At 44.5% G+C, this 14,548-nt stretch overlaps 1 protein-coding gene across 2 annotated transcripts in view; it reads left to right on the plus strand.

Moving 5' to 3' along the window:
* Positions 1-14,548, plus strand: part of TMCO4 (transmembrane and coiled-coil domains 4) — a 41,777-nt gene that overhangs the window by 24,781 nt on the left and 2,448 nt on the right. For both annotated transcript variants that reach the window (XM_074847907.1, XM_074847908.1), the window contains exon 13: positions 2,737-2,854. In XM_074847907.1, the coding sequence (XP_074704008.1) occupies positions 2,737-2,854 (118 nt within the window). The remainder of the gene's footprint in view (positions 1-2,736; positions 2,855-14,548) is intronic.

The raw sequence follows: 14,548 nt of genomic DNA on the forward strand, positions 1-14,548 counted from the left end.
TTACACTGGAAGCCTGAGGTGCTCAACATGTAGGTCCTGTTCATATGGTGGCAGTGTTATATCACTCTGGCAGCTTAAAGCTGGGTCAGGGTGTTTTTGTGCATAGTCTGAAATATTCTAAGGCCCCTTTAAATCTCAGCTTTATGTAAAGGACTATAAATATGGCCACTAGGTTCACTGACAGTTAAAGAATGCGAATTAAAATCTATAAAAGCTGTGAGATACAATTCACTAGGGGCTGCTTATGGGGAACAAGATGTGAAAATTGCAATGGAAGGGAAGGAACTCAAGCAAATTGAAGATTTTTTTGTATCTAGAGTCAGTTTCTGGTCAGGATAGTCCACATGAACAAGATGTTTTACTTACAAAAGAAGTACAGCTGGCATAGCTGTAGCAAATTTACTAAGGATGTGAAAGAATAAAAAAGTTACCTTGAAATCAAATATAAGCCTTTTAAAACTGTGCAGACAACTGCTATGCAGAGTTGTGAGAGCTGCAGGGTGAGAAGAGGGAGATTCAGAGGCACGAAACAGCTGAAGCAATCTTATAAAAGCTATTAAGAATTCAAGTGACAGTATCAAATCTAATGACTGGTGTTGGAAGATAATTGTGACAAGAACACTGCTTACCAGCACAATTAGAAGAAGAGAAGTTAAAATGAAAGAATGAAGCAAGGAGGACTAAGGACATAGGAAAATAAATTGAGAAATAACCAGGCAAGAAGATTAGCAAAGAACTGCAAGTCTTGACAGCTTATAAAGCCATGAGCCCTCAGGTCAAGGACAGGTGAAAATGCTGTTGGTACTTTCCATACACGCACACATATGTATGTTACGTACATCTGTGTAAGATGAGGACGTGTTGTATCACTGCATCTAGCATGGTACATTACTTTACAAAGAACTAAATAAAAGAATTAAAAGCATTCAAGATTATAACAACAAATTATTAATCCCATCTGTCAGGCTGAAAATTGTTGCTTTTGTCCTTTTTGGATCGCAGGAGGTTTTATGGATGCCAAATGTGCACACCAGTTACAGTGTTTCTTCATGTGACTTAAGGAAAAAACAATTGCTGCCTCCTTGGGAGTGCTTCTGTGTTCCTCCAAGAAGCCATAAATGATAGCAATTGTTGCATATAACTGAGTTTGCCCTGGCAAATACCATTCCTCCCCGTGTTATACAAATACCAGTTTCGCTGCAAAAAGCTCAGTGTATTCATTTCCTATAATACAAAAAAAAAAATAAAAGATGTTGTTATAGTTTGAAAGCCTGCATGTGCTGTTGGAATAAAATGGTATGTGTGTTTGTACCTCCATGTGTGCAGTAATTTGGTTAGTCTCTGCTTTGGCAAGCCCGTGTCTTGGATGCGGAATGAAAAATGATGTAGAAATTGTAGCTTGTTGCTCACTTATAGGAAGAAGCAGGTGAGGAGACTGTTAGGAAATATTCCACTAGTACTTTGCCTTCAGATGCTGAATTTGAGAGTTATTCAGCTAGCATGAGGGGCAGCTAGAGGAGGTAACTGAGAGATACAGAGAATTTATGAGGATATTAGGTATGAGAGAAGGATTATACAAATACTTGTGGTAAGATCTCACCTGATTCTGATTTCTCTGGTCTCTCACTTATACAAATTGTGGCCTCATTCTGTCACTTTAAGGAGTAGCTCTATTTAGGTCAGATGAATTACGTTGAATAGAATTCCTGCAAGATCAGATTTGGGCCCAGTTTGTTGAGCTTCAGTCCAGTGTAGCTTGTCTTCTTCGGCTTTGAAGTCTGAAAGGACATGGAGAGTGAAAGCCAGCTGTCAAGAGCTGTCCCATCCGATTTCACAGCAGAGTTACAAATTCCTACTGGGAAACCTTAACCAAATTAGTTAGACTTGCTCAGCTTTTGAAAGAACCCATGCCCGCGTGGCGTGGATGCATTGCAAAGATTTTGCAGAGCTCTGCGTAGACTTACAACTTCTAGCACAGACCGTTTTGGAGTGGCCAGGAGCAGCCAGAAACGGGCACCTGTGCAGGTGCATTTCACCTGCTGCCATCACAGAGTGCAAATACCAGTCACATCCAACCTAAATCTACTCTGTAGAGTGTAGTGGCGTTTAGGTGCCCAGATTTTATGCTGTTGCTCAGTGCGGGAGAAAAACTTCTGTACTTCCAAAGGACACGTTGCCTTCTCTCATCATGCTACAGTCTACCCTGAAACTGTCACAGTGACTTATGGCAATACTTTACAGTGGGAACAAACTCTTCCTAGTTCTGTCATTGAAACTGTGTATTTATACAGTACCTATAAATCAGGAGCACTCCAAGGAGCTTCGCAGTCGATATTTATATCAGCAACATTGGTAATGTAGGCCTCATCGCGTTTACAGCTGTCTACAGGCTGGAGAACTTCTACCTATTAGTACATTAAAAAGATTAAATATGTGAATGTATTGCAATCTCTAAGGAAATGCAGAAATAAATAGAAAAGTCAGATTTTTAAACCTGCTGCATGTAATGAGGCTACACCCGTGAATCAGGATTAAATTCAGACTTACTGTGTCCCAGGAACCTGCCCTGAATTGAGCAACTGCTGTGATTCCTACATCGGACGAAGCTGCAGCAGGTCTTGGTCCAGACATCACTGTGCTCCCCTGCCTTTCTACTCTCCTCATGGTCTGAGCAGTCACATCTTGCACTGGTTTGGCAAAGGATTTATTCACGCTCTTCTTCTGCTCTGCTCCTAGGGGGGACTGGCTGCTGGGCTTTGTATACAGAACCTCTTCTGTCCAGATCAACGTTGCAGGCCTCCAGCCCGTCGACTTGGATGACAGGAGGATGGTAAACATGGACCTGTCATCTGTAGTAAGTAGTACTTCTTGTATTCTCAGTTTTTTTCCATCTGTCCTTCGCTTGCAGCACTGTAACCTCACACTCACTGATTATGGGAGGACGGGATACTGAAGAGAGCACCTCTAGGTACATTGTCCCTCCTTCCTTTTTTTGAGATAACTCTCATCTCAGACTTCACTATAGATTCACAAGCGATAGGACAAGAGGGAATGGCCTCAAGCTGCGCCAGGGCAGGGTCAGACTGGCTCTTAGGAAGGATTTCTTTGCAGAAGGAGTTGTTGGGCGTTGGAATGGGCTGCCCAGGGCAGGGGGGGAGTCCCCATCCCTGGAGGGGTTGAAGAGTCAGGTTGACCCAGCGCTGAGGGATCTGGTGGAGTTGGGAAGGGTCAGGGTGAGGTTGGACTGGAGGAGCTTCAAGGGCTTTTCCAACCCAGATGATTCTGTGATTCTGTGATTTTGTTGATCAAGCCAGTGCTCAGTATTGAGCAAAATAATGAGAACTTGCCTGTCTTGTTAGATATGTTTGGGTGGTTTTGGTCTGAAATATCTCATACTGGAGACACAAAATGCCATTATTCTCCAAGAAAGACCTTGCTGTCTGGCAAGCCCCGGATCAGCAGGTAGGTAGGATCAGCAGCTGGGGAACCTGGAGCTCAAACACACGACTGTGGAGCAGGTCCACCCCGGAGTTTTATCTCGGCCTTCAACATGTTCGGGTTCGTACAGGGGCGAGTTCACAGGCCTTGTACCTTGGTCCCCTGGGCTGCACTGACTCCCTGGTGCAGGAACCACCTGTGATTACAGAAACTCTGTGATAACGATGGCTGGTTTGCTAGGTCCAGACCTGGGCTGCTGCCTTTTTGGGGTGTAGGTCTCCAGGAAGCAGGAAGAGATTCACCTGTATATTTAGTTTCCTCAAAGCTAGCTGGTGTCATTAATGATAATGGTAATATTATACGTCCAGCAATATTCAACTCAATTACCTTAAGCAAACTAATGATCTCATTGCCTTGTCTATACTCATGAGTGAGCTTTTCCACAGAAAATCAGGCAGAATTCAGCTTGTGTATTCATATTCTCAGTAATCTTGGACGTGCAATCTTGGTTTTTCCATATCTTAACGTTTTAACTCATTTTTCACTGTCTGCAAACTGGACTGGAAGATACTCAGGATACTTCCACGGTCATTGTTCCTGCTGTGACTCCTCACGAATGTCCCCACAAGCTGGTAGGGATTGTCAGCATTGCTCTGGAGCCAAAGGCAGTTTTAAGTGTTTTCAGATTTTTTGGAGCACCAGCCCGCTGAGCCTATAAATACCCAACTGTTACCAGCTCATTTCATTCATTATAACTGAGCTATGTACAGCCCTTGCCAGAAAACACAGGGCTTAGCGCTGTGCAGATAAAATAGAGACTTTGCAGAACAAAATAGAGGCTTCCCAGAAGGAAGCGGTATAGCGGAGGCTTTTAAACACGGTCCAGCAGTGTAGCTGTTCTCGTATCTTTGCACCTTACTGGGTTCTCTTGGTTAGCATTTCCACATGCTCCCACATCCATTTTTTCACCATCCCCAGAGTTGCTGTTAGTCACTTGCGAGCAGTGACATCTGTTGCTGGCATGAAAAGAAAAATGGCCAAAGCTGTCAAGCAGTGGTGGCACTGGGGTGACTTTTCCTGTCAGTTCAGTCCGTGTTACTCTCCTCTTTTTGACTTCTTTTCAGAGACCCTCTTTCTGTTGACCTTCTGCTTCCTGAGCTTTGAAACCCCCTGGAGTCCTGCAGACTTTGTCCTGCCTGGCTCGCAGCAGCCTCGACATTTTTCCCCCAGAGGAGCAGTATTTACATTTCAGCTAAATGAATAATGGTTGCAGAGCTGCTAGCTGCTAATCTTCTATTGTTGTGCATCTGTATCTGTGCTGCGTGATGCCAACAGACAATCCCAGTGCTGTTCTCATTTCAGAAAGAGCTGACACTTTCACTTGCTTAATCTTATGGCAAAGCATTGGGGGGAAGAAAGAGCAACCCCCACTGGGGGAAAAACCTATATTAAGTAGGTGTTGTTCTCTTGATCCATTTTCCAGACCGTGGAGCTTTATGAAAAGAAATACAGTGCATTCTGATGAACATTTTAAAAGTAAAAGGAGCAAGAATGGGGAAGGAAGTTTTCAGGGGCAATATTTTTTAAAGTGGGAAGAAATCAAAGATGGATTTTTCTGCAAATACAGTGCAGTAGCATAACAGAAATATATAGAGAGATATTTCCTCTAATGGGGACCAGCTCCATCCCTGCAGATGCCCTTGCTGGAGGTCCCCGTGAGTCTCCCGCCAGGAATAAGAAAGGACAAGCTGTGATAGAAGAATAAAGTATAGATGATGCAAAGGTGCTCAGCGTGAAAATACTATGCAGGCAGCCTCAGTATTTTAGGCATCTCCCAGCCCATCCATGATGAAAACGGAACTGGATCCAAAGAGCTTGGTTCCCTTTGCTGTGGTAGTATCAGAACCCTCAAATGAGTGGAGGACTAAGAGACCTCAGTATAAACAGGAATTCACCTCCAAGGCATTTATTGCACGTCTCTCTTGATTAGTATGTTTTTTATCTGACTGTCAGTAAAAAAAACTGAGAGAAAAATGTCCTCCCACTCAGCAAATGCAGTTATAAAAGCCTTCCTAATGGTTACAATGGGACTGATTTATTCAGTAGATTTATTTGACAGCACCTGTTACAGAGACCAAGGAAGTAATTGAGCTGTAGTGTATTAGATTGATTGCTGTTTGTTCAAATGGGATATTGTAGATTACATTTTGCATTAACATTTGAATATTGCAGAAATGCTCAGAGTCAGAATGTAGGCAGAGCATTTTCATGGAGGCTCACAAGTCAAGGAGGGTGTTTAAGTTTCTCTGAGGTGTTTTACCACAGCAGAAACCAGGGATGAACAACAAGCTTAGGGGCTGTAGGAATGCCTGGCTGGAAGTCTAGTAGAGAGCAGGGATGGATCGTGACCATTATTGCAGAAGTCAGTACTGTTCTCTCGTTAGTCCAATGTGAAAATTGTTGTAAAGGTCTTTAGACTATGATTAAGTTTTGCGTCGACTTTAAAAGTCCTTCCTTTCCATGCCAGCTAAATTCTCCTTTTCTTCTTCTTCATCAACGCTGTCTGGAGAGCAGCTGCCTACCTGCTGCTAGTGCTCACTAATTCCTGTAACGGCAACATGAGGCAGCACCAACTGCGAGTAAATCCCTCCTTATTCACCCACCTGGAGTTCCAGAGCCCACAGACTAACCACACAAGGTACCTTTTAATCTCTAGAGCAGTCATTGCAATGGTACACTGAGAAAACATGCTGATGTGAAAACACAGCCATGTTCTCCTCCAGCATCTCTGCACAATGGAAGGTGAAACAGCAGAGCTTCTTTGTAGAATAACCTGTATCACACATCAGCACACCTTTGCTTTTTCCCTCCAAGATACCTCAAAAGCTTTTTACCTCTTCATTTCTTTGCTGCTGTAATCGAGCAGTAGGAAAGCTCTCTTTATGACAGTGATTAAAAACCAAGAATAACTGATCTCTTTCCAAAAGCTCTCTCAGAAGAGGGGCCTACTATTCCCATTATGAGAGAAGGCAAACAGATTCAAGGCAGTCAGGCCTTCAGCCAGGCAGGTACACAGTGTGCATAAATACCATAAGCAGATGAAAAGTCTGAATTTTGTGAAATCCAACTGATTTGGCGCTTCTGTGAATCAGGCTTTTTCCCAAAATGCATTAAACTGTGTTTTTTTCCCCTATATTCCCAAGACTTGCAGCAAAGAATTAACTGTGGTTACGAAATGTGGATTAATTAAGAACCCTGGGGAGTTCAAAAGGCAAAAGGTTGCCTATGTCTCATTACACCTCTGTTTCACTTGTTTCAAATGAGCAGTGCCACCTCCCATGGTGACTGGCTTTAACAGGATCAGAAGAGCAAGAGCTCGGGGCAGAACTTGGCTTCAGGCAGCGCTCGAAGGAGCCTGGAGATCCTTCTCCCACAGCCGGGGGACCTGCAAGTCTCTGTGGAAACCAGTCTATTTGTCTGCTAGGCTATAAGGTCACAGGGATGATTTCTTCCTCTTTGTATGTCCCTGTAATCCTGGAGTCATCAGTGGCTTAGTTTTCTGTGATCCTTCTTGCTGTTGATTTGGGAGCTCCAAGAATCACACATTAAATACCTGTTAAATACATTTTTCCCTCTGGGATGCAAGCGGAGGGTGGTGGCAATGTCAGTATGTTAGAACAGAGGAAGAAACTGAAAAAGCTTTTTCAAAAAGGTGCAAATGGAGCCATTAATAACTTGAGTTTGGTTTTGCTTTCTGGCAGACTGGTATCCCTCCTTACTTCAACACAGATGTATTGCTTGATCTTGATGTGTTCTTTGGGAGGCGGGGGATACTTAGCTGCTTCTAAAAGGCAGAGAGAACCATTTCATAGCGCTCCTTGAGCCTTTATTTCATAAGGCTGGTGCCAAAATCCACATACACACTGCCACGCAGAACCAGCGTGGTGCCATAACAGTGTGGCCTTCCTGCAGATTTATAGAAGTAATTTTCCCATTTCCTCCATTGTGCCTGGAACACGTGTGTATCATTTCACAGTGGGTTTCCACAACATCTGTTTGAGTGCGTACAGCGTTCAGACACCCCAGCAACCCTGGGCAAAGCTGAATTCCTGGGACTGCGCTCCCCTCCTTCAGAAAGTGCCACGTGTTAGAAAGATTCACAAGTAGTTTGTGTTTATATCTCATACAAGTCGACATACGAAATTTGTTATTCCGTTTGAGTGACCAGCAAAGTTTTGATGCCATTACGTCTTTCTCCCATGGAGCATAACAATTTGCATCACTTATCAACTTTTATAGATTTTCTCTTACGCTTTACACATTAGAGCACCTTGCATGTGAAAATAAGACTGTTCTTGCAAAGCCGGACATTGCAGACTCCATTGTCGACAGTTTTGCAGTGAACGGATTTGTAGCTTTTGATTTTGCAAGCAGCTATCCTGACCACACAGACCTTACTCGAGCAAAACTACCAGCAAAAGCAGTGGGAGTTTTCCCTAAGTAGTGGTAATAATGTTTGATTCTGCAAGAGTGGCTACACAAAGCAGAGTAAGGTGAATTAAGGAGAGAGAATTTAGTTTTCTATTTCCTGTCATGTTAGAACACGAACGCTAATTCTGTATAATTTCTGTGTTCAGTTTTGAGCTTTGTTTCTAACCTTTTCAGCTAACGTGGAAAGGAAATTCAGTTGCAACATCCAATTAGAAGTGTTAATCAAGGAGAAGACTGACTTAGCTGACACATTGTGTACGTGAGGTTTTCTCCTGTAGCACAGTTTCAGCTAATGTGTTTGAGAACTTGCAATTTCCACAGCATGTCGTGTTGATACTGGCTGAACGTAGCTGAAATGCCACGAGGCTTATCATTGCCCACTGCCCCAGTGACACTCGGGTAAGGGAAGGTCTTCAACTGGCTGCAAATCCTGGTGTGATGGATTTGTAGGCGATCACGTTGCTAAGGAGAGATGTTGCACTACTCCAGAGCCGTTGAAATTTCCCAAATGCCCAAGTCTTCTTGCCCAGATAAATTATTACCATCAACTTATAAAGGAGATTAAGGGATGAATGAGCTAAGAACAGGTCATTGTCCCCAAAGACAGCAAAAATTCCCTTAGTTAACCAAAAGTGATCTTGTTTCGTGGAGCTGAGGAGCTGGTTTGAAAGCCACAAAGATGGCAACACTTCAGCTGCCAAATTGTGTGTATTCCTGGAGCGACATGGGGAGAGGGAGGGGACTCGGTCCCTTCCAGTGTTAGTGAGGAGTTATCCTCTGCTGCAGGCAGGACCTTTGTATCATCCTGATTGTGGAGACTGAATGTGATATCAGTGTTTTTGTCTGGACTCTTGAAAAATTCTCCATAATCCTGGCTTGATCAATATAGCAGATATTTTGGGTCACTAGTTGACTGCTGTAGTTTATACTGTCAGATACCTGCTACGTTCAGGAACAGTCCAGTTTGATATATCAATCCAGTCTTTATTTTTGGGGATCTCTTTTCCTCTGAGGCCCAAGAGATCATGTTCAAATTATTTCCCAGTGATAATTATATGCACAGTTTATGCTGGGCCTTTTAAAACATTCTTTGTAATATCTAATTTAAATAATTTCCACTTCGATTAGCACCGTATTTGATTACAGCCACCTTAAAAGTGAGTGGCATGTTTTGCAACTTCGATATAGCTGGAAAGACTCTTGAGTGTTCAGACATCAACCTAAAAGCTAAAGAAAAGAACCAATTCCACTTCTGGCAGTTGTCAGTGAGAGCATCAGCAAAAAAACAGTCAACAGCAGCACCGCAAACAGTTGAAAAATTCATGGAAGCAGCTGTTGCCTTCAGCTGGCTGGCTCGGTGTGCGGAGCGCGTTACCTGTCAGCAGAGGGATGTTTGCGAAGGCACCTTTCCCTTGAAACTCTTTCAAGGGCTCTCTTATTAATTCAGAATTTATGAAGCTTCCTCTTCCTAACTTTGTGCTGCCCGTCATCGCTGATGTACAGCTGCTCTCCATCTCACCTCCTTAGGGCTTCAAACTTCCAAAACTTATCTCCTCCATTTACTGCCTCTGTTTTCTTGTTATGTTCTATATTTTACTCCTCTCCATCATACAATCCTCTTGGAGCTGGTGAAGGTAAATTGAGAGTAAAGCTGTCAGAGTTTTTCAGCAGTGAGCGACTGCAGCAAAAAAAATTGTGTTTACTCAGAATTTTCAATATCTACATGTTCCCACAAAGCATGTCAAAGTTTGATGGAAAAAGTCCTTGGAAAAAGTTATTGCATTGGTGTGAAATTGGCCCGAGTGCCGAGGGTGACGTCCCTCAGTTACCATCCCAGAGGTGAGAATGACTTGATCAGTAAGTCATGGCTGAAAGATGATTGCAAGTAAAAATTACAGCCTTGCTCAAGAAGTGTTCCTGTAATTAAAGGAGAAGTTTTACCGGTCAAGTTAGTTTTTAAATTAGAAGAAAAATTAGAATTGAGTGACTTAGTCTACTCACAAGAATTGTAACTGTGCAAAGGGATGATTTAGAAGCAAAGCCTATTAGCTTCAGCTGAATCATGCTCCAATCTTTATTCCATCAGTTTTTCAGAGCAGAAATAGAAACATTAAAGAGGAATAATGCAAATGACATTGACAGTATTTTCAAAATAAATTCAGCTCTATAAAGTTTACCTCAAATATATTTTTATTAGCTTCTCCTCTGGAAGCCAGGACCGCTAACACTCGGGTTATACCTATAGTGCAACGCAGGACTTGCAGCAGATGCCAAATCCACATTTTGTAATAAATCCATTTAAATTACAGCTTCTGAATTAGTGGACGTGTTCACTGTCCTCACTTTTGGAAAACACTGTTTCCTAAGAACCCAAACAGAAGAATTTTATTTCTGTTTTAACTTAACTCAGCCACAGGCCCTTTCAAGGTTAATTTAATGTTCTTCTGGTTCTCACTACGGGAATCTGCTCTGCTGCTGGCTTTTGCCAGGTCCAGCCCTATTCCCCTGCCTGGGCAGTGTTAGATCTTTGCCATAAGCTCAGAAAACTGTGGAAAACGTGTAGGACATTTTCTGCCAGGCTGAATGCCCTCTATCATGCAAGACGTACCCCGCACTCCGAGTTAAGGCTTCCGCTGACATGTGGGAAAAACTCTGACCAGAGGAGCCTGCCAGCTTGGCAGGGATGACTGCGTTTTGAGTGATAACCTGGCATAGCTCGGGAGTCCTATAATCAGTCAGTCAGTCTTTGCCACCATCTGGGAGAGGAGGGCTGTGCGGGTTTGGAGGCAAGATCCAGAACTGAGGATTTTTGGAAAGCAACAGTGGCATTTGAGTTTCTTCCCTTCTTTACCGATGTTACCCCAAAACTGGCTGGCAGCTTATTTCGGAGCTCAGGGTTGCACTCTGGTTCTCTTCCTGAAGGACAAATCCAGTGCTGCTTTTGGAAACCGAGAGTAAACCCAGGAGTTGAACTGGCAATAACAAAAGTTGCTGAGCTGGCTCTACTGAGAGATGCCACCAGGGTTCCCCAGGTGTGTACACAGAGTGCCTGACACACCAGCGGGAAGAAAGGGCGGCTGGGAAGTAAGGTGTGATTATTTTCTGAGCTTCAGAAACTGCAAATCACTCCATTAACTCTTGTCACCCCCCACCAAATACCATTTTCTGTTAAAACAGAGAGTATTTGTCAAAAGGGAATCATGAAACTGTGATGCCCTCCAAGGTATTGCTTGCTCCTGCTGAAATAACGAAGCTCTGGAGAGAGATTTTATCTGGAGAGTGTCTTTTTCCTGCATGATAAAGTTGCTCTTTGGATGTGACAGGCTCAAAACAAATCAAACAGGTGAGATTCTCAGCTGTATTAATGACCTGTGCTCCTGCAGCTTGCAGAGTACCTGTGAATCCTCTGCTCGCGCTGCACACCTCACTTGCTCCTCAGGAATTCTCTGTAAATCCACAGGATGTTTGGTCAAGGAGAGCAGGAGGAAGGCACAGCCCAGCTGCTCTGTCCTTTATCTCTCCCTGCAGGTAGCAGAGAGGCCAAGGGACTTTCATCTGAGCTCTTGCAAATTACACAGCCCTGCAAAGCAAACAGCTTTGCGAGCTGCGCTGGGCTTCGGAGCCAGTGTGTGCTCTTTGCACCGGCGCTTGGGATCAGTGCAGGAGCTCTGCTTGAGGGCGACTGGATGGGATCTTAAACCCGCTGGCTCTGGAGTGAGCAAAGACTTTGAGCAGATTAATGTCACTGTGATACCCAGTGTTGTGATGGAGTAAGAGTCTTGCCTGTGCTCATGTGAGTCCATGGCATCGCACGTAGCGTCTCCTTTCTCCCAGGTCCTTTCTCTGCCCACCGCTTGGCAGGCTCCCCAGGCATCCCCTCCGGGCTCTGGGGTACACTTTGGGTTCCTGAGCTCAAAACCTGAGAGAAGTCAGGATTCTTCCCCTGTCCTAAAGAGCTGGATGGATTCTGCATTGGTACTTTATCTCGCAACGCTGGGGAAAACCAACTGCCAAGGCAATTGAGTGGAGCCGTGGAGGTGGCACCGGCTTAGCGCTCGCGGAGAGAGCTGCTGGGAACTGCAGACTGATTCCATATCATCTCCTCTCAGAGAGGTTGATCTCCGTCCCCTGCCCCTCTCCACCCAGAACTGCTGTCAGTAACACGGAGAGCAGCATCTGTGCTGCAGAGCTCACGGCTCGCCTGGGTACAGCGGCCACCAGTGACTTGGTTGCAGGCCCAGGGGTGACATTATTTGTTTTCAAAGCTCCCATAAACTGAACTGTGTTTTTATGACATTGTAACCAGAGGCACTTATTGTACCAAATAAAAAGACTTCCATTTGAATTTAATAGACGCAGCTGATTATGCTCAATGACAGTTTTTATACTATTGGGTGGATTTGAACTTGAAAACCTTTCCAGACTTGCTGAACTGAGGGCTCCTTTCAGCTGACTGAGCGATCCCCCTGAGCAGTGCTATCATCTGTAGTCCTTCGGAGACCTTCCTCTGCGGTGCTGTAGTCCTGCAGCAGAATTAGTGATACAGGCAGCTGGCTTGTGTTTTCCAATGAGTCAAAGCAACCATAAAATCAGATATAACAGGGGAGAAGTCACCTAAGCACAGTGATAAACCTACGCCACTGCTTTCATTTCCTTATAACAAGCATAAATATTTTTTGCTTTGGTTACAAGAACAGCTTTCTATTCTATTTATTCTGATATTCCTCCTGCACTTTGTTCTGACAAATATTCAAACCATTGTTTATTTCCCTTTAAAGTTTTTATTGTCCCTAACAATGTTCTAGATGTTCCCATCCCTTCTCCGGCACAGCCTACCCAGCGGAGGAATTCAGCTTTTCAGACTGCAGACGAAAACAGGCTTCTGAGAGATGGAATTGCTGAATTTTCCCACCAGGATGGCTTCACAGCTTTAAAGTGGCAAGGCAATTTGTGCGCTGTTCTTTTGCTGATGGCTCAGTACTTAATGTCACAGTAGAGCAGGGAGTCCTACCTCCTCTTGGGTTTCTCAGGGCTTGTGTCGGTCTGGCTTTATGAACTCCTCCTGGGCCGTCCTGGAAACAGAAGTGAGTTTCCTTTGAAGAGATTTAGTGGTACTGACCTGCAGTAAGGGACCGACTTTCAGGAGGTCTCAGCTTCTCTTTTAGCTGCATGAGGAAAAGCTCAGCTCTTCAGAACTGCTCATACCCAGTGTCTCCTGGTGATCGTGGTGCTCAGGGAAGAGGAATTCCCCGTTGTTTTAGTGGAAGCTGCTGGATACTGAGGAGTTACGAGAATCTCGTCCTTAGGCTGGCAGAGGAAATTTGTTCTCTCTGACTAAAGACTAGGTAACATAACAGGCTGCAAAATCCCCAAGCGCTGACCAGGGCAGGTAGATTGTGATGACTGTAGAGATTTCAGAATACAGCAAACCAAGAGACTTCAGCAACCCTCCCAGTAAGTCCATTTCCTTCTTGTTTCTCTCCACCTTTTCCAGCGCTGTGCTCACTTCTTTCCTTAGCGCTAAGCCCCTCTACTGAGTAGCAAAAGGTTTATACTTTTTTCAGAGAACAATGTACACATCTTAACAGCCAGTCCATTAGTCCTTCAATGGTTATTTTAATTAACTAATCTGTTCCAAACATCAAGAGCCTGTTGAGCCATCTGGACTGATTAAAGTCACATATTGCATTACTAATGCGCTGATTAAATCCTTCATTTTGCTCCAAGCCCTAAGTGCATCCAAATGTTACCACTCAAAAGCTGCTTCACGCAAACAGCTAGAGGAGGTTTGAATTTTGCCCGTGCAGTTGCCGGGAATTTTGCTTTAGGTTTGGGCAGAGGTGTGCTGGTAACCCTGGCTGCTGGCATCGTGGGGAAGGGCTGCACTGGCATCAGCCCGCCTCTCGGGCTGAGCTGCCAGGGAGGTGAGCAGAGACTCCACGGCTGAGTTTCTTTGCAGAGCTCTTCAAAGAGTTTTTTCCATCTTGTGCGAGCAGACAGCCCCGTCCTGGGGCACTCGTACACGTGTCTGGGAAGCAGGAAACCTGGGACTGTGGTGTTGGGTATTCCCTGCTGTGGAAATTCCCTAATTACTAGCAAGATTTGGGGAAATAAGAGGCGGTGTTGCCTGAGACAGCCTTCGGGCTGGGGCACGAAGGATTTAAGCTGTTAGAAATCAAATTTACCAAAGATGCTAAAATATCTTAGGATGCAAATCATGCCCCTTAATCTTTGCTGAAATCTACAGGCCAGCTGGTGAGAGTACCATCGAAATAGCCTTGACAGCCTGACCGCACTTCCCCTCTCCACAGAAAATATAAATCCACTATAAATCCACCTTGCGCTCAGAAGCGCTTCCTCCCATTTTGGCCTTGAGCACAACAGCCAAGGAGACCTGGAGGCTGGTCTCTGGAAGAGATCTTGGCTGTCGTTACTTCAAACGCTCAGCTTGCACAGGACACCTCAAACAGGGAAGGCAGTTTCTGCCTTTCCAGCCAGGCAGCCTGTAGCATATGACAACAATAACCTGCAGAGGAGGTTTTTCTCTCCCTCCTGTGCCCTGACTGGAAGGGTGCATTCCCACATCCTTACCAGAAGGCTTTGTATTATCATGGAAATC

This window comes from Strix aluco, chromosome 22 (assembly GCF_031877795.1).
Source record: "Strix aluco isolate bStrAlu1 chromosome 22, bStrAlu1.hap1, whole genome shotgun sequence".
Taxonomy (NCBI): Eukaryota; Metazoa; Chordata; class Aves; order Strigiformes; family Strigidae; genus Strix; species Strix aluco.